Genomic DNA, 21125 nt, shown 5'->3' on the forward strand with positions numbered 1-21125 from the left:
GCAGGCAAAACACTCATACACATAAAACAGAAGTAAATAAAATCTCCAAAAAAGCAACACCAGCTCCCCAACAATTCAACAATGGGAAAGCAAACACCACAGGCCTCTGTACTCAGGCTCCACTTCCATTATCGATGGTCAATGATGGCCTGGGATATAGTAAATGGAAGGTTTAAGGAAGAATCAGTGTATAAGTTTTGCATATGAAATCTTACACCTCCTGCTCCGTCCTGCTTGGGGTGAGAACTTTCCCCGTGTCCAGCCTATCAGGTTGTTGTCATGGTCATCAGACTGAGTGGAGCCACAGTGTCTATGTTCAGGTGCAAATGCTAATGATGGTACAGGAAAGCACAAGAATGGTGGGGAGGCTAGCAACTGAGATAGATCCAAGAACAACTATAAATCCTTCCTGTACATGAAAAACTGAACGGTTTTTACTTATAAAGGGAAAAAAAGGAGTTGTGTGCTATTATAGTTGCTAGGATTTATAGGAAGACTGAATCACTGGCAAGAGTACAGACAGAATGGTGTCCTCGTAGCCCTGATGTGAACGAAGTCAGCAGGATTACAGAAAAGTATGGGAATCCAGAAACACGGGGGGGGGGGGTGGCTGACTTAGCCGCCCATTAGGAATTACATCAGCACCTTGAAGAGCTATCTTCACTCCAACAGTCACTGAAGCAGTACCTGCAGTAGCCAGGATGTGGAGTCAACCCAAGTTCAGCACATGAACGTGTGAAGAAATTGTCAAACACATACTCAATGTGACAGTATTTAGATAACACTATGGCACACACTTACACAATCCCAGACCCAGGAGGCCAAGTACTAGCATCTCGGCCATATGTAGAATCTTCAACACTACTGAGCATGTGGAAGCAGAGAGAACTTTACCACTAAGGATGGGGAGGGGTGTAGGGATGTAAATGGGATGAGAAAAGGATGCAGGGATGGAGATGGGATAGGGGGATGCAGGAATGTAAACAGGATAGGGAGGGGTACAGGGATGTAAATGGGACAGGGAGAGAGTGCAAGGATGTAGAAGAGATGGGGATGGGGATGCAGAAATGGAGATGGGATAGAGAGGGGATGCAGGGATGTAGATGGGATAGAGAGGGGATGCAGGGATGGAGATGGGATAGGGAGAGGATGCAGAAATGGAGATGGGATAGAGAGGGGATGCAGGGATGGAGATGGGATAGGGAGAGGATGCAGGGATGGAGATGGGATAGAGAGGGGATGCAGGGATGGAGATGGGATAGAGGGGGGATGCAGGGATGGAGATGGGATAGGGAGAGGATGCAGGGATGGAGATGGGATAGGGAGAGGATGCAGGGATGGGGATGGGATAGGGAGGGGGAATGCAGGGATGTAGACAGGATAGGGAGGGGATGCAGGGATGGAGATAGAATGGGGAGGGGTATGCAGGGATGGAGACGGGATAGGGAGGGGGTGTAGGAATGGAGATGGGATAGAGAGGGGATGCAGGGATGTACATGGGATAGGGAGGGGGATGTAGGGACGTAGACAGGATAGGAAGGGGGGTGTAAAAATGCAGACAGAAGGGTAGGCAGTGCAGCTTCCAGGAGTAAGTCATGGGTTCTTATGCATGGGCCTGGGGCAATTGCCAATGTCTTATTGTATACTGGAGGTTTGCTAAGAGATTTTAGATACTCTCAGGAAACATTTGTGTGCACATGCACACACACACATCATGTGAGGTAATGGCCTGTTAATCTCTAACTGCAGTAATCACTGTCTTATAGCTTAAATATGGATTTCTTTTTGGTGATTTTTAGACAGGGTCTCACTACGTAGTTCTGGGTGTTTTGTAACTCACTTTTGTAGACCAGACTGGCCTCAAACTCACAGAGATACCTGGCTCTGTCTCCCAAGTGCTGGGATTAAAGGCATGCACCACCCAAGCCTGTTTAAAAGCACCATTTTGTTGCTCTGAGCAGCTTCTGATTAACACAGACTACAGCAGTATGACCTGGTTACCCCTCCCCCCCAGAAAAAGCCTCCTAGTGGCTTTGGCATGGACAAATTTAGTCTTACAAACTTACAAACAAACAAAAAACTTCTTAATTCAAAGGCATTAGAGAAAAAGGGACAACACTTCTAAGAACAACTGCGCAGCAATGATGACAGACTCGGAAGAGGCACTGAGTGTCCTCTGCTGTTGGGCTGTTGTGTCACAAGGAAGCTGAGAGCCTCACATGACAGGTTGTCAGCACACAGCAGTCCTGGATCTTTTCAGTTCCTCGGGGTGGGGATTGTACTATGTATGTGTGTGCACATGTACATTTGTGTGTGGGTGGTACATGTACATGGAACCTGACATGAACAGCCTTTCAGGAGCGTGTGTGTTTGCACTATGTGCAAGTGTGTGCATAAGCACATCTATGCATGAAGTGCCCACAGAGGCCAGCAGAGGGCACTTTATCCCTTGGAACTGAAGTACAGACATTCAGTTGCCATGTGAGTGCTGGGGAATAAACCCTGGTGCTTTTAAACACGGAGCCAACTCTCCAACCCTGGCCATGTGTTTTGGGACAGAGTCTCTAGCTAGCGTGGAATTCACCAAGTGAGCCCTAGGATTCTGCCTGTTTCCATCTCAGTGACACCATGCCTGGCATTTTTTCCAGTAGGTTATGGATGTTGACGGAGCGGCAGAGGGCCACTTCCCGCCACCTGGCTAGCTTTACACCCGAAATAACAACACACAAATTGTATTCATTTAAACACTGCCTGGCCCATTAGTTTCAGCCTCTTATTGGCTAATTCTCACATCTTGCTTTAACCCATATTTAGTAATCTGTGTAGCACCATGAGGGGTGGCTTACCAGGAAGATTCTTAACCTGCGTCCATCTTGGAGAGGAGAGCTATGGTGTCTGCCCGAAGCGTCTGCCTCACTCGGCTTTCTTTCTCCCACAATTCTGTTCTGTCTACTCCGCCTACCTAATTTTCTGTCCTATTAAAGGGCCAAGGCAGTTTCTTTATTAACCAATGAAATTAACACATAGACAGATGACCCTCCTCCATCATATGGGGATCAAACTTAGATCCTTTGCCAACTAAGTTACATCCTCTGTTCCAAATATCCTTTTGTTTTTTTTCTGTAGAGACAGTTTCTCTGTGCGCCTTTGGCTGTCCTAGGACTCTCTGTAGACCACCTGACCTTGAACTCACAGAGGTTCACCTGCCTCTGCCTCATGAGTGTGTGCCACTACCACCCTGCCTGGTGCAAATATCCTTTCTTAATCTTTGAACTGCCTCTCCTTCAATACATCTCTCCTCTGCTTAAAACTCAGTGAGCAGAGCCTCCTGATCCAGTGCTCATGCCTTGGCATTTCCTGGATGACGGGAGTGTCTTCTACTCCAGGAGACCCATGGTGCACTGCGGAATTGAGCTCACCTCCTTAAAAACCAGCTATGAATGACTGGGAGCTCAGAGTCTTTAGCCCATCTCCCTCTCTGTGAAGAAGAGACTGGCTGGAGGGGAAGGAAATAATCAGCCATGCCAAGGGGATGACTTTCCCACAAAACCCCCCGGGGCCACAGGGTTCTAACAGTGTCTTCACTGGTGAGAACATGCAGGTGCTGGGGGCGGTGTGACAGGAGAGGCCTGGAAGCACCACCTCTCCTCACGCCTCCCTTAGGGACCTCCTCATCTGGCTGCTCTTGTGCATCCCTTGATGTACTCCTTGTAATACACTGGCAACAGTAAGTCAAGTGATTCCCTGAGTTCATACTGTTCTAGAAAATTCCTGGACTCCAGGAAGGCTCCATGGGAGGCAATGCTGGGAGGCATTACCAACAACATCCTGAGAGGTGCCTACTATTCCAAGGAGATGGTGTCAGCACTGAGGAGGTGCAGGACCCTCCAGCCAGAGTTGCTGAGCTGTGCTGACTTTGAGGATAGCAACATTGGCCTGCTTTTCTTGTAAGTCACTCAAGCAGAAGTCCTCCTCACCTGGTCCTTGGTAGGCCTGTGGGTGGCCGAAGGCAGTGTCCCAGTTGTTAGTGCTGTTTCTCTGAGCACCAGCCCCATCTGTCCTGGTGCCCCAGGCATCTGAGCTGTCCCAGTTCCCGGATTTGGGGGCATTCCAGGCTGACCAAGGGTCACTGCCACCACCAACCTGTGTGGGGGAGGAACAAGAGAAAGAGTGTTGTGATGTCTGGAAACGGTGACTCCATCAGTGATGGGCTGACAGGACAGCTGAGAACAACAGACGTGCTGGTAGAAGCAACGAAAATGCATTTCAATTTCTACGTCGAACCCAAGTGAAAACACAGGCAAGTGTGGTGAGTAACAGCCCGCTCTCACTGATGTGCACCTTCCCTTGTGTATGCAAAAATGCCATTTTCCATTGACCTTAACTGCTCTTGAGTAGGTTCTTTTAACTGGACTTTTAAGTAGGTCTTAATTCTCATTTTAAAGAGTAATACATATTAAAGAAAAATTCAAGTGGAGACAAGGATAAGCAGTTGAACAACAGGCCTGCCACTTTAGAATGTCTACCTGGATGTAGGGCAAACACAATCCCTCCTTGTTCCATAATTCACTGATTATGTATGACCTCTCTACCTAATCCCTACCCCAGCTAAATTAAATTAAGCACTGTTCAACATCCAGGAACAGTAGATTCAACACAGCTGCCTATCTGAAACTTTACATCTAAAAGCCATTGAAACTTTATAAGACCACACCACCACACACACACACACAACACGCTATATAACAGGTTACTGCCTGTGTGACCTCATCCTGGCTGTTTCAAGCCATCTCCTGAAAGAACTTACAGCATTATCTTGAGTGTCTGAGAAAACCAACCTTGTAACTGACTGTGGCACCAAAGGACCTGAGAATGAACTTGGAATGGTCAGAAAGGTAGCAGTGATAGGTGTGTACATCGCACACTCATGTATCTATACCCACAGGGGAGCTAAGATCATGACAGATGCAGTGAATGTGTTTAATAAGCTACTTTCTGAGAACTACATCCAGGGGACTGCGCTGTGGGACAGCATGTTTGTTATAAACCTAGGCAGACAAGCTATTATTCACCAAGGCTGTATGGGATACATATGTGCTATGGCCTACTGCTCCTAGGGCCACAATAACAAAACAATATGAGATTAAATCAGGTAGAGAGAATGATTCAATTACGAGATGTAGCACTCACGGCTTGTCTGACACAGCTGCGGGGGCAGGTGGCAGAGGGCTTTATAGTGACTTCTGTTCAAGAAGACTAAACCAGTGGGCTATGGAGTAGAGTGGATAATAAAGCAGCCAAACAGTCGTTTGTCCCTGTGGTGCGCTATGCACAACCAAATGCACACTTTTACACAATGGACAGTGAGTAAGTCAGCAGGGTCAGCACAAACACACACGTGTGAGCGATGTATTCTGTGAGGCCAGTGATGCAGCACTAATGGGAGTGTTCGGCTCCATCTGAATCTTATGGGGCCACTCACACGTAAGCCCATCACTGACCTAAACATGGGCTACTCAGTGCTCAACTTCACAGCACGGTGGAAAGGCCAGACACCAGACACCTAGGTGAATTCAAACTGCTCCGTAACCATGGGCCACATAAATTTCACGTGGGTACAATGACTAAGGACGCAGGCTCTGATGTTTCTCTAGGCCTGAATTCCAGTTTTCCTAATTACTAGCTACGCACATATGAGCAATTCACCCTTCTCAGCTCCCACACCATAAGAAGGGGATTGGTAACTCTAACCTCTCAGTGTGAACTGATAAGTGCATACGCTACTGACAAGGTGGGGTTTGGCAGAGTTATCTTTCTATGTGAGAATTCACCTAGAATATAGAGAAACACCTGATGAGGCAGGAAGCCTAAGGGCTGGACACTAGCCTGCTGCACAGCAAGTTCTAGAGGCTGCCTGGGCTCCAGAGTGAGACGCCACACCAAAATAAATGGCAAAGAAAAGAGCTAAGCCAGGAGTTCACTGAGTAGTTACCTCTTCCTTTATAACAAAAGGAGGAGGTCATATGACGGTTACATTTCCAAGCAGTTCAAATGCCAGGTCACATTACTGGAGACATTTTAAAATAAAGAGATGAAAACTAGACATTTAGAATATTTTCTACTATCCAAGGATCTGCTTCCTTTGGATACCCTGAAGAGCAGACGGCTGAAGTGAAGCTCGGTGGTAATGTCCACCACTGGGGCTTTGGGAGAAACACTGTCTAGGCACTTAAAGCCCAGAGCTTGGTGTTCTCAAAATCTGATCCCAATTGTAACGTGCTGGATAAAATGATCTGTTTTAAAGATACTTTGGAGCCGGGCGGTGGTGGCGCATGCCTTTAATCCCAGCACTCGGGAGGCAGAGGCAGGCGGATCTCTGTGAGTTTGAGATCAGCCTGGTCTACAAGAGCTAGCTCCAGGACAGGCTCTAAAGCTGCAGAGAAACCCTGTCTCGAAAAACCAAAAAAAAAAAAAAAAAAAAATAAAGATCCTTTGGCCACTTATTTCTTTTCCTGTCTTGAAACCACAGGCTCAGCCATACACTAACCCACTCCATTTCATAGCCAAGGGGTCCCACTTCCCTAGCCTTTTCTTCCCCATTTCCACTGAGCAACACGTTCAGCCCTTTCTTTTCTGCCCCTTCTGGTACCAGGGTCTACTGTCACTCACAGACTCAAACCCCTCACTAGAGCTGAGTGCCGGGCACATACACCAGTCAGGCCTCAGGAAAAGTCTTGGTTGGCAGCCTGCAGGCCCTGACTCTTCCATCACATCTGGCCAACCAAGACCCAGAAGAGCTTCCTCAAATCCCCACATACGAAAATAATAACTGTCGGGCTGGTAAAGGATTATTTCTTCATGTAGTTATTCACACCTCAAATTTACCTTATTTATGGAAGAAGAAGGAGAAGGAGAAGAAGAAGAAGAAGGGGGTGACTGGCTGAGACTTTCAACACAACCAATCTGAGCCAAAATGTTGACCTTAAAATAAAAAGGTACTCAGTGAGTGGGGACAACATATAGAAAAGTTTTTAACCAAAACCAGAAAGTTCAAAACAAAACCAAAAAAGCCCAGCATGCCACCTACTCACAAACAATGCACACAGCAGCCAACTCTGTGGTAGTGTGCTGTATCTTCCCAAGCCTGTTTGCTTGGTACCACACAGTACCACTGAAGCACTAAAAATAATTGCAAGCTACAAGCTACAAGGGGTGTGGGGGTATGGTGTGGGAAGTCCTCCTGTATATGTGTTGCTTTTATTGGTTAATAAAGAAGGTGCTTTTGGCCAATGGCTTAAAAAGAATATAGCCAGGCTAAAAGATGAGAGAGAGAGAGAGAGAGAGAGAGAGAGAGAGAGAGAGAGAGGAGAGGGGGAGGGAGGGAGGGAAGGAGGGAGAGAGAGAGAGAGAAGGAGAGAGAGAGGGGGGGGCAGAGTCAATGAGAAGCCACGTAGCTCCGCTGAAGACAGACGCTGGAGATGGAACCACAGCCATGTGGCGATACACAGATTAATGAAGATGGGTTAACCAAAGATATAAGAGCTAGCTAAAAATACACTAAAGCTATTAAGCCAAATAGTACTGCAAACAATATAGTTTCTGTGTGGTTATTTCATTGTCTGGGCAGACAGAAACAAACAGCCTCCCCCAACAAATTAGTACCCAACGTGGTCAACTATATCCACTAAAACAGAAAAGGAAAATGGTGTGGGAAGTCCTTCTATATACATGTTGCTTTTACTGGTTAATAAAAAAGCTGCTTTTGGCCAATGGCTTAACAGAATATAGCCAGGCTAAAAGAGATATATACAGGGAAAGTAGGCAGAGTCAGGGAGAAGTCATGTAGCAGCCACCAAAGACAGATGCGCTGGAACTTTACCCAGTAAGCCACAGTTACGTGGCAATACAGAGATAAATAAAAATGGGTTAATTTAAAAATATAAGAGTTAGCCAAAAATACACTTAAGCTATTGGCCAAACAGTATTGCAAATAATATAGTTTCTGTGTGATTATTTCGTGGTCTTCGCAGCTGGGAACAAACAAACAGCCTCCCCCAACAGGGGTGAGGGAGGGGTGGGGTGGGGATGGGAATGACAAATACAATACATGACATATAACTTGCAAGACAGACCCAGAAAAAATACACAGTTGAGACTGCAAAATGTCAGGATTTTAACCCTTTCCTTTCAAAAGCACCAATTGTGTGGGAGCCTAGTCAGGAAGACCAGAGCCACCCTGTTACCTCAAGGCAGACTGAGAGCCACAGTGAGGGACAGACAAGGCCAGCCACACTGCGAACTGAGAGGCAAAAGTAAACGTCCTCTGGTATGTACTTTTGTTGGAATATGGTCACTGACTTCCCTGACAACCTACGGGGCCCATGTCCTAGATCCACCAGTGCTCAGCACGGAACAAACACTAGCAAGGTTTCTATGGAGTGAAATGAATGACACCTTTCTCACTTCACAGATGCAGATAAAGTACATCCTGGAAGTTAGGGCACAGAAAAGGTAACCCAGCAGGACCATCGGGACCCAGTTCACATTTTCACTCATGCTAAACAATGACAACATACAGGAAACTTTTCAAATCACCGGGCCCCCAAGGACAGTGATCCTGGGTTACAGGAAACAAGAGGAGATTTACAAACGCCACATTTGCTGCCAGGATCTCACAGAGCCCAGAGCTCTGAGCCTAAGATGAGGGCTGTAGTGAGAGCATGACAAGAGCTGAACCCAGGAAGCTCCGGGTCTACAGAGGGCCTAGGTCTAGAGTTGACATCTAATAAATTCTTGTGAGGAATCTCTGTAAGCCAGAGGAGGACCAGGAGAGGAGATGCAAAGCACAACCTAACACAGCAGAGCGTCTCACAGTGCACAGTGGACTGCAAGGGTTCCCTTCAGCAGCAGGGCAAAGAAACCCCTAAGTGAAAAATTCCTCTGCTCACACTTAGAAAAGCTTAAAGCCAAAGAGAAACGGGCATTTAAAAACAATTTACATATATCATTAGGTTCAAAATATTAACGAGGGTGCAAAATACTTAGCACTGCAAAGAAAAATCAGAAAGTCTGGCATCCAATAAGGAAACTACCAGGAATGAAGAAGCAGGAAAATATGACCCATATCAAAGAGAAAAAAATTAGCAACTGAGGCTGACCCAGTTAGAGTAAGGGAGCCCCGAAATCTACTCAACTAGGGAAACAACTGAAGGAGTTCTCCCCAGGAGGCAACCACAAACAGAGAAGACAGCAGAGCTCAGTGGGCTTAACTGCACTGAGCCCATCAATACGAATCCTCAGGTCACAATGCTATGCAGAAGAAGGAAGAGGAAGCAGCCATAAAACAACAGCAATTAAAGAGAAAGAATTCTACATTGGTCCTGAACTCTAAAGCTGGATCAGGTAGCCAGGTAGCTACAGCTGATGACGGGACATGGATGGGAGCAAGCCAGGCCTGCACATGCAGCAGGAAAAGAGCAGTGGGGCCGGCCATGTTAACAGGCAGTAGGCTGTTAGGAGGACAGTGAGTGTCGTCAAATTCATTCCACGCAGATTCCTTTCTGGACAGAGGATAAAATGCAATGTAATGGAGAAACACTGTCACCCAGATAGTCCAGGTGAGACCCTGGTCTCAGCGATGACTGCCCAGACACTGTGTATCTTGATGTGCTATAACATGAAACATAGCATGTCATCTGTGCTGCAGGCTCACACAGAACGTCTGATCTGAGCCCATTCAGCCCTTAAGCTCCTGTGGTCATTCAAGGTACTATGGTGTAAGACACAGTCCAGACCGGGCATGTGGGCTTCTCTAGTGGCAGCTGCTGGCTGCGCAGTGATGAGTTTTCTGTATCTTGCTTCACATCCTAGGGCACCTAGAGCAAGCACCTGCATCTGATAACTAAACATGCAGCCTGAGGAGGGCAGGTGCCTTCTGGGAGAACAGGCTGAAGCTGTCTCATCTCTGAGTTCTAGGTGACTAGACGAGTTCTCTCATGCTGACACAGGAAGACAGGCATGGCCACCGTGACTTTTCATATCTGAGCTGGGTCAGACCCTGTAGGTGGACTATGACTGAGACTTATTTTTGTTAATGTGGCTTTCTGCTTGGCATTTCAATCAAACTAGCAAACTAGTTTACAAAGGAGACACTGAAGTGTAAGATACCAATGAGTGGGCTCCAGCTCCCACAGCTTACTATTCCCTTCCAAAAACACTTAAAGCTCAACACAGTCAATAGATTACTAGTTGGTAAGTCCACCAAGAAGCCACCCTACAATTTATGTTACTGTCTTAAAGGAGAGGTCCTGTGTGTATTCAAGGCTCCACCTCATTACACACGTGGAGAGCTCTCAGGGCTTGACTTGTACACTGTGTGTCCTGCTGCAGCTTGGCTCCCCTGTCGGGCCTTCCAGAGCAGGACTTTCCCCGAGGTATACAAGAAACTGAATGGAAAGTTGGCATTTACTGTTCACAACAGGGGGAGTTTAAAGAGTTTAGAGAGGGTGTTTCTCTCTTCAGCTCATCCACAGGACTGATAGCATCAGACACTTCTCACTGATTAAACATTCAGCAACTGCTGCCCTGTGGACTAGACAGTGAAGGAGGAAGCAATGTGCTAGCACTGCCCCCACCCAGCTGGGGCATTGTGATGGGAATAACTGAGGGAGATTTAACTGTTTCTCCCAAAGAGGCCAGAGGATACAACATCCTCTCAGGTGAACACCTAAGCACTCAACTCCAACACCAAAGGGTCTGTACACTTCCCTGTTTTGTTACTCATAGAGCTAACTCTCAGTTCTACAGATGAAGTTCTGGAGACTTTAGGAACAAGTAATAGGAACACAGAACATATGATATGTATGCCTTCTATCACTCTTGTTTTGTATTTGAGGCAGCGTCTAACTATGCAGTTCTGGCTGTCTTAGAATTTGCTATGTAGACCAGGCTGGCCTGGAACTCAAAGACCCACCTGCCTCTGCCTCCCGAGTGTGGGATTAAAGGCACGCACCACCATGCAATGTTAAAAATACGTACATTCTTAAAAACACAAGCGCCAAATGCCTGGCTGTGCAGTGAGTTAATAAAGCCCTGGTCTGGTCAAACAGACACCGGCCGCCTCTATCAGTTTCCTTCCTTCTTTACAGGCCCTCATTCTGGGGAATATTTGGCCTTTGGGGGGTTGTATTCAAATCCTGATACTCTCAAAAGCAAATTTTAACACCCTATCTTTCACTTTTGTTTTTAGTTTTGTAGTCTTTAGCAGGCATTTCAGGTGAGGTCTGCGCTAATTCCCAGCAGGAATGTCATACACCCCTCATGCCACAGCCCCTCACGCCCCCCCCCTCACATGCCACACACCCCTCACATGGCACCCCCCCACACACACACAGCTACTTTGATGCTGCTTTCAGGGAGCAATGGCAGCAAGGCTGAACCACAGCTTCCACTTAAGCTTGTCTCAGGAACCCAGTAGGCCACAGGAGTGACGCACCTGGCTGCTGCTGCTGGCAGAAGACGAGTTGACCTGAGCAGTGCTCGCTGAGAGGGAATCGAGGAAAGCTTGGTCCGCCACGGAATTTCCACAAGAAAAGGAATCTTTTCCATCACTGGGTAAAATCTGCACGTTAGAAAGAAGCCATCGTTTCATGGATTGCATTGCAGTGAGAGCTCATGGGAGACGAAAGTGCCATCTATCATGGCGGACACTCCATGCGCTGCAGACATCCCTCTGAGGACTGTTTCTGCTGCACACTACACTGATGATAAGATGTAATTTCATTTATATTTACTTTAAACAATTTTTTCTTGAGATTTCTTCTTTGACTTATGTGCAACTTAGACTAATTTTCAAGCACTTTGGTATTTTCTAGCAATCCTGTTATTTGTTTGGAGTTAAATTTCACTATAGTCTAAGAGGCACTCTATGACTGATCTACCTACTCTCTCTCTGTCTCTCTCTGTCTCTCTCTCTGTGTGTGTCTCTCTCTGTCTCTCTGTCGGGTGATTTTGCTATGGGTCAAATAGTGTGGCACTAAGTTCTATCCCTGATTCTCTTCTTTTAGACACATTAAATGCTTTATAGTTCAGAACATGGCCTATTTTAGTTCATGGACATCTATCATATCCTGCTGAAGAATGATCCTGCTGGTTCATCCATGTTCTGGCCAATTTTAGCCTGTTGGATAGGTCCATTTCTGGTATAGTCTTGAAAGACACACAAAGAAGTTGAAACTACTCCTCTTTAGAGGCAAATAGAATTCTATAAATAAAAAGGATACCAATATCAACCTAAATCCTCGAATTTCTCTGTCTTGTCCAGTTTAGGATCTTACATGTGCAGTGCACACAGCCAGAACAGGATCTGAAACTCAGACTTTCAAACCATGCTCAGGGGCCTCTAAACGGCTGGCCTTCTATGGACAGAGCTACGGCATGTGTGTGTGAACACACATTTCTGAAGGGAAAAAAAGCTACTGATTTCCCAGAGAGTTTAAAACTCCACCTCTCATTTTTAACAATAGACAAGAGAACACAGACAGACCCCTTCCTGTTTGGTGCCAGGTCCCAGGGAAGCAGCAGAGCCTCCCCATTGGGCTGCCAGGTCCCAGGGAAGCAGCGCTTCCCCATCGGGCTGCCAGGTCCCAGGGAAGCACTCTTCACACAGTCCCCTTCTACACCGAGTGAACCGAAGAATCACAACTCTTGATCCAGCTCCAATTTTAGTCACAGGTGCAGCAGGAAACCTCAGTTCCTGTCACTCAAGATGATTGGCAAGTGCTCAGTTTTGAGACCTACAGGCAGCCAACAGGGGTGCCAGGTAGCTGACTCAGAAGGTGGCATGGCTGCTACCCAGTGGCTCTGTCTCTGCAGGATCACCTCAGAATATGGAGGTGCTATCCTTTGCTGCAGCAGAGACACCCTTGTGTCTATGGAAATAGCTGAAGGAAGTGTGACGCCTACCCTTTAAAGACTCTATTTAAACTCTGTCAGTTAACCTACCACAGAGCTCTGGGCAGCAGGTACTATACATCAGCAAAAGAAAAATAGGGGTTTTTATTCAGAAAAACTAAAAGTTGCTACTCTGGGAAGGAAGCTAACCCAAACATCCTCATAGCTTAGGCTCACAGGAGATCCTTTCCCTATTTCTACTTCAATGTACTTTCCTTGTTTTATTTAATTAGTACTTACTACTTTTCCAATGAAATTTTACTTTGAAAATGGTTGCTATCTTCCTGACAGCCTTTTAACTCAACTGGTAAAAAGATGCCGAACAAAGATCAGCTTTAGTTAATCAATGGCTGTATGTTCTTACCCCCACATAGTCCGTAGGAACAATCTCTGTTCTATGTTCTTAGCCCAACATAGTCTGTAGGAACAATTCCTGTTCTATGTTCTTACCCCCACATAGTCCGTAGGAACAATCCCTGTTCTATGTTCTTACTCCACATAGTCTGTAGGAACAATCCCTGTTCTATGTTCTTACCCCACATAGTCTGTAGGAACAATCAGTGTTCTATGTTCTTACCCCAACATAGTCCGTAGGAACAATCCCTGTTCTATGTTCTTACCCCAACATAGTCCGTAGGAACAATCCCTGTTCTATGTTCTTACCCCCACATAGTCCGTAGGAACAATCCCTGTTCTATGTTCTTACCCCCACATAGTCTGTAGGAACAAACCCTGTTCTATGTTCTTACCTCCACATAGTCCGTAGGAACAATCCCTGTTCTATGTTCTTACCTCCACATAGTCTGTAGGAACAAGCCCTGTTCTCCTATGTTCTCACCTCCACATAGTCTGTAGGAACAAGCCCTGTTCTCCTATGTTCTCACCTCCACATAGTCTGTAGGAACAAGCCCTTGTTCTCCTTTGTTGTTTCTTCCTTCCAGCCATCCACCACCAACATTCTAATAGAAAAGATAAAGGTAAAAGTTGAAGTTAGGATTTCCTGTAGAAAATTTGTGCTGAAAATTGGTATAATATATAATTTTTACATGAAAAATAACAAGAAGCATTTTATGATTACAGAGTTAATAGCAAAATCATACATTCTTAAATCTTGTTTATTATAGAAAATAGTGCAATCTAACAAGACAAAAGAGCCTCAAGAAGTGATTAAATACTTCCTGTGTGCACGCGAGTGTGCATATATACACAGGTGGGATCAGAGGTCAACCTCGGGTGTTTTTTTCCTGGGCACTGTCTAAAGTCTTTTAAAAAAATGTGTGTGTATGTATTTACTTACTGTGTGTACATGTGTGCAGTGCTCATGCGCCACATTTGTGTGGAGATTAAAAGACAGCTTTCAGGAGTAGGGTCTCTCTTCTACCACGTGAGTGCTGGAGTCATCAACTCACATCCCTGAGTCATCTCTCTGGCCTAGGGCTCAGCAAATATAGCAGGCTGGCTAGTCACACAGGTCTAAGAACCCACTTGACTCCACCCACCCTCTTGCTGGCCACCAAGGGGCTTTTCATGTGGCTTCTGGGATTGAACCCAGGTCCGCAAGCTTTTAAGGCTAGCATTTTACCAACAGACATACCTTCCCATTCTTGAATATATTTTCAAGGTAACCCAGAGAATAAAACTAGGAAATGTGACATAAAATAAAAAGATGGGCATAGAAAATGTGAATTTTTACACTAATTTGTCATACAAGGTCTGCAATTTAGTCAATATTGTTTAATGGCATTAATATTCTAGGAGATTTTCGGGTTAAAAGTGAAATTTTTTATTTTTTTACATGGTTTTTTTTATATTTAAAAATTTCCATCTCCTCCCCTTCTCTCCCCTCCCCTCCACCCATACGCTCCCCTCCAGGCCAAGGAGCCATTGGGGTTCCCTACTCTATGTTAAGACCAAGGTCCTCCCAGCTCCCCCTAAGTCCAGGAAGGTGAGCAACCAAACTGACAAGGCTCACAGTGAGCCCGTCCATGCTGCAGAGTTCATGTTCATTGCCGTTGTCCTTGGTTTCTCAGTCCTCCTCCACCATAGGCCACATTCAGAGAGTCTGGTTTGGTCTCATGTTCCATCAGTCTCATTCCAACTGGAGTTGGTGATCTCCCGTTAGTTCTGTCTCACCGTCTCCATGGGTGAACGCACCCCTCAGGGTCCTGACTTTCTTTCTCATGTTCTCCCTCCTTCTGCTCCTCATCAGGACCTTGGGAGCTCAGTCCGGTGCTCCAATGTGGGGCTCAGGATCAGGGATTCCAGGCAGCCCAGGGACACCACCCGGACAAAAGGGCCAAGGTGGGGGCAGGGCTGGATGGAATATCACACAGCGAACCTGGCAGCACAATCTGAAGGAGCCCGCACTCCCTTGCAGGAATCCTCAGACTTGCCTGGAGGCCAGAGTCTGACCCCTTTGGGTGGATGGCCTTAGTACAGGAGCAGGACACCTGAATACACTAGGGAAGGCAGTCCAGATGGAACTCCACTGCACAGGATCAGGGATTCCAGGCAGCCCAGGGACGCTGCCCGGACAAAAGGGCCAAGGTGGGGGCAGTTAAAAGTAAAATTTTAAGTCAGCAATGAGGCTATTGGGATATTTGATAATGTTAGACAATTATTAAATTTATTAAATGGCTGGAATGGTAATGTCATTCTGTCTGAAAAACAAATCTATTTCTATTTTTATGTGTTAGAAATACATCATTGGGGCAGAGAGATGGCTCAGTGGTTAAGAGCCGGACTAGTCTCATGGAAAACCTGAGTTCAGTACCTAGCAACCACACAGGGTGGTTCCCAACCATGTGTAACTCCAGCTGTGGGGAATCTGATGCCCTGTTACGACTCCACTAGCACCCGCTGCACTTGTGTGTACTCTGATGTACAGACATACACACTCACACATAATTAAAAATTAAAATAAATTTTAAAAGTACATATGAAGTCTTTTGTTCTATTTTTGTGTGTACATATTTGTGTGTACATGTCTGTATAAATGTCTGTGTAGTTGTAGGTAAATCAACACCTGATCCTCAGGCACTGTCTCCTTGTCTTTTTAAAGATGAGGTATCCCTAGCCGGACAGTGGTGGCACATGTCTTTAATCCCAACACTCGGGAGGCAGAGGCAAGTGGATCTCTGTGAGTTCGAGGCCAGCCTGGTCTACAAGAGCTACTTCCAGGAAAGTCTCCAAAGCCACAGAGAAACCCTGTCGGAAAAAAAAAAAAAAAAAGATAAGGTCTCCCTCTCTCACTGATGTAGATTTCCCCAAGTAGACTAGGCTGACCAGAGCACCTAGGACCCATCCTTCCCCTACCTCCTTAGTGCTGGGGCTACAGCTTTTTAAAATGTGGGTTTTTGAACCTGAGCCACCCAAATACTTTCCTGGCTGAGCCAGCACCTTAGTCTCCAGTTTTAGGTTTTAGGGAGGGGCATAGTCAGTATACATGATATCCTGTGGCCATCGGTTGGACTCAAACATGTCGATCGAGTGATGCTCCTGCCCAGCTTCCAAAATGTCAGGGACCACAAATGTGTGCCATGAAACCTAGGTTAAAAATTCTTATGGATGAAATGATACGGTCACATTTCATTCAAATTGATCAGCTATACTGCAAGACAGGACAGCTGGAGGAGAAGCCGCACCACAGAAGACATGAGATGGGGCACACGTCACAGAAGACATGAAATGGAGCATGCACCACAGAACACATGAGATGGATCACGTGTCATAGAACATGTGAGATTGATCATGTGAAGATATGATGGGTCATGTGTCACAGAAAACATGCGAAGGGTCATGGCCTGGTTGATGATCTGATGCTGAACAGCAGGAGGAGGAGACAAAGGTGTTTATGAATGTATTCTCTCTCAAAATAATTTAAAATTGAAAATATATATGCCTCCTTTTCACTAAACACCACACATTATAGTTTATTACATATGAGAAAAAATCATATTATGTATAGGAAAATAATAACATGTAATAGTATATTATATATAGAAAAATTTAAAAAAGGGAATTTCCAATTTTAAGTGAGAGGTGGCAGGCACAGTCTTCTTGGGTTCCAGGAGCACTCACGGCTGGCATCAAGACCATCCACCTTATGGAGAAGAAAACTTTTTAATTTAAAAATAAACTTTAGGAATACTAGAGAGATAGCTCAGCAGCTGGGAGCACTGGCTGCTCTTCTAGAAAACCCAGGTTTGATTCCCAGCACCCGCAAAGAGGCACAGTGGGAGGGGACCTGGAAGAAGGGCTTCAAGCGGAGCTATGACATGGGTGAGAGGCCAGAGTCACACAGGAGAGGCTGCTCTGGAAGCATGTGTATTCTGTGTGTGCATGTGGGAGTATCTGTGCTACAGTATGTATACGAATGGTGCCTGTAAATGGGAAGGTTGGTTTTTTTAAGAGCAGTGCATATGTCAAAGTGTGTGTGCATTTGACAGCATGTATACATATACTTTACAATGATGTGTATAAACATGTCTGCAGGTACATACATGTTCCCGTGCATACATGATAAGAACACAAAGGACTGGTCTGATGGTAGGGGAGGGATCCTATAGACCCACAGCTGATTGGAAGCCCCTGGGAGGAGTGGCATTTTAGCCAGGACATGGACCAGGCAGGAAGGCATCCAATCCAGGGTGCCTTAATGCAGGGCGATGACAGCCGAGAATGAGACCAGGTGCAAACAAAACTGGATTTCTTTCCATGAATATAGCTGGGAGTCTTCTCGGAAACACTGGATGACACACAGCACAGAAAAATGAAAAGAATTCAGGAGGACCAGGACGGTGCGGGTGGTAACGGTAAGTACCATGGACGTGCGAAGTCTGAAATGCTTGTGGGAAGATTTCTGAGACACTGTAAGGGACGCCCATGTGAACTTGGACGACCTGCTCAGGCTGCAAATACTATGGATTTAGCATATATGAGCCAAAAACATAATGATATGAGAATAATAGCAAAAAACAAAAAGAGGGACTCTGGTGACCCAACACATCCTTCTGCCTCAGATACAATTACTAGACCATGACGGAATATTCAGGAAGGAAAACTGGGGAATGAAGCTGACAAACATGGAGCCTAGGGCAAGAGACAGGTCACAGAGGAGACATGGCAGCTGGTGTGGATCCCAGGGCTGCAGTAGGGACAAGGGAGAACATGCCCGGGGGGGGGGGGGGGGGAGACACAGTGGAAGGGGCAGAGCCTGTTCTCTCCGTGGTGCCTGGGGGAGGAGGTGAGGAAGGGGAGCAGCAGTGGTTGAGAATTTTGCTCATTTTCTAACTATAAAGATTAATTCTCCCACCTGCTCTTCTTCCTTCTGAATAAAACATTAATAATTGAGAGTTTTTCTCAGCACTGTTCCGAATAGGCTTCCTCTTACGACACCGCCCCTGGCTGTAAGGATGACTACTAGAAAGCGCACATAAAGAGAATTAAACACGCTGGGCAGCGGTGGTGGCTCACGCCTTTAATCCCAGCACTCAGGAGGCAGAGGCAGGCGGATCTGAGTTCAAGTCCAGCCTAGTTTACAGAGGGAGTTCCAAGACAGTCAAAGATACACAGAGAAACTCTGTCTTAAAAAACAAAACAAAAAACAAAAAAAGAGGGCTGGAGAGATGGCTCAGAGGTTAAGAGCGCTGGTTGCTCTTCCAGAGGTCCTGAGTTCAATTCCCAGCAACCACATGGTGACTCACAACCATCTGTACTGAGATCTGGCGCCCTCCTCTGGCATGCGGGCATACATTGAGGCAGAATGTTGTATACATAATAAGTATATCTTAAAAAAAAAACAAAAAATCAAAAAAAAAAACAAAAAAAGAATTAAACATAGTGAGGTAACTATCACACAGAGACAACAGATCTTGGCCTACAATGATTTAAAAATGGAATTAAGTTTACTTCTGAGCATCCTGGCAACAAAAATCACAAAAGAAACTCAATGGACTATACAGAGTGTAGTCTAAGTGGAACACGACTACTCTCCACCAGGAGAGCCTAAACAACAGACACTCGCGGGAAGGTGCAGATGTGCATATGTGTGACAATGTGAAGCTATGTGCCACACAACTATGTGCCACACAGCGATGCTATCTCCCTGCTAACTTGCACGGCTGTCTGGTAATCCAATTGCGGGATCAGGCTGAGGACAGTGAGAGCACTCAGTAAACTGAGCGGTTTAGGAAGGTCAGCACCATAGCCCCTGAAGTCTATTAAAGATACACAGCATCGGGATGTAAGGACAAAGCATGGGAACTGACTGCAGTACCATGACAAGGGGCTTGATAGGTTGCAAATGTTAGAAAAAAAGCATGAATTCAGTCATGTACTCAGCCATCTTTAGGGACTGACCTTCTCCCGGTGTGCACCTTAAAGCTTCTTACAGTGCCACCAGTATTTCAGAAGCAACAGCTACAACACTGGTGTGAGCTGATGAATCCATAGCTCTTTAAGCACTGGGCTCTTACCGGGTTTGTAACTGTGATGATTTCCCCTTCGCTGACTGTCAGTTCATTGTTTCCAGGTTCAGCAGCAAAGTCATACATAACCCGAGCCTGCAGGGAGCAGACAGGAAAGCAGATGTTACAAATGTACAGCAAACACAAAACCCAGACAACCTTTATTTTGTTCATAAACACAAAGGTATGACCCTGACAATGGCTGTGGCTGATCGGGAAGAAAGGAAAACAGTCCAGGACTCTTGTCTCCTCAGGAACCCCGATGGCCACAGCCCCTGCACACACCACATTTGGAAGTTAGCCCTAATATACAGCTCCAAGTACATGTTTCATAAGAAAAAGGGATGCTTTTGTTGGCTAGTCTTAAGTAGACACAGGTGTTTATAACGGGTCCACTCGGGAATGCAGGTGCTGCACACAGGCATGCCATGCCAGGCTCACACCTAAGAGAAACTCTTGGGATCAAATACTCAGCAGGCCAGAAGCTATCCCCGGGGTGACTTTGATCACATGGAGTCTCCAGCAATTTAACTTGGCCATCTGAGACTCACACAGCAGACCCTGCTCTCTCCCATACTTTCCACCAGACCTAGAGCTACACAGGGCTGTGTGTGCTAGCCAGGTGACCTCAACAGTCTTGATGGCCAAACGTTCAAAGCAGGTAACTCACTTGTCTCACAAGCATGCGGACATAAATAAATGCCTGACAATTCCGACGCTTTTAATTCTAGCCCTTGGAAGGCAGAGACAGTGTGTGGGGGGGTGCGGATCTTGGAGCAAATCAGGTAGCTAGACTATCCCAACCAGCAGGCTCTGGGCTCACCTGAGACCCCGTCTGAATAAATAAGGTGAAAGCAACTGAGGAAGACTTCTGATGTCAGTCTAGAGCTCCACGAATACCTGCATACATAGGCATGCACACTGGCACACACATGTCTAAGTGTACAGACATGCACACACACGAGCACACTCCTCACACAGACACATATATGAATGAAAGAATGGATGGATGGATGGATGGATGGATGGATGGATGGATGGATGGATGGAAAAATGGACTAAAGGGGAGTTGTTCTGTGGTGTGAGGAAGGCTGGTCCTTCAGCTTATTCAGGTGGAGCCCTGAGACAGTAATGACAGATTGTTGTGTTCCTCGAGGCACCTTCAGGCATGCTTCACCAGAGAGAACTAAGACTGATAACTGCCCGTGTGAGGGAGTACTCCGGAAAGAGCTTACGCCCTCACTACAGCACTCAATGGAGACAGTCTTCCCACCTCAGTCACCATGCCCGAGTCTGACCAGTTTCCAGCTCTACGTGTCTCATGGATTTCTCCCTCCAGAAGACCATCTAAAAATTGGGGTCACGTGTGCGTAGGACACAGTGTTTGCTTTAGAAGTGCCTGGCTATAATGAGAAGGAAACTCGGGTTTCCGATACAGCTAGTGAAGCAGGACAGTGTGGCTGCATTCACTTCACCTGTCTTCACCAAACATCCGCCAAACACAGCAAGAACCTCCCTGTCCTATCCACCTCAATCAGAACTGTTAACAGAGATGAACGAGTCACAAGTAGTGATATGAGACAGGGGACCCCACTATCTTGAAATAAAAAAAAGATAACAAGATCTCCTGAGTAAATAAATTGGGAGCATGGAGACCTTGGGAGAGGGTTGAAGGAGAGGGGAGAGGCGGGGAGGGGAGCAGAGAAA

At 46.2% G+C, this 21125-nt stretch overlaps 1 protein-coding gene across 1 annotated transcript in view; it reads right to left on the reverse strand.

Annotated features, from left to right (window-relative positions):
* The window catches only part of Snx9 (sorting nexin 9), an 88838-nt gene that overhangs the window by 30406 nt on the left and 37307 nt on the right, over nt 1-21125 (reverse strand). The window contains exons 2-5 of the mRNA XM_038338798.1: nt 19428-19514; nt 13836-13910; nt 11495-11620; nt 3978-4143 (exon numbers count right to left, since the gene is read on the reverse strand). Coding sequence (XP_038194726.1) covers nt 3978-4143; nt 11495-11620; nt 13836-13910; nt 19428-19514 — 454 coding nt within the window. The remainder of the gene's footprint in view (nt 1-3977; nt 4144-11494; nt 11621-13835; nt 13911-19427; nt 19515-21125) is intronic.

This window comes from Arvicola amphibius, chromosome 8 (assembly GCF_903992535.2).
Source record: "Arvicola amphibius chromosome 8, mArvAmp1.2, whole genome shotgun sequence".
NCBI classification, from domain to species: domain Eukaryota; kingdom Metazoa; phylum Chordata; class Mammalia; order Rodentia; family Cricetidae; genus Arvicola; species Arvicola amphibius.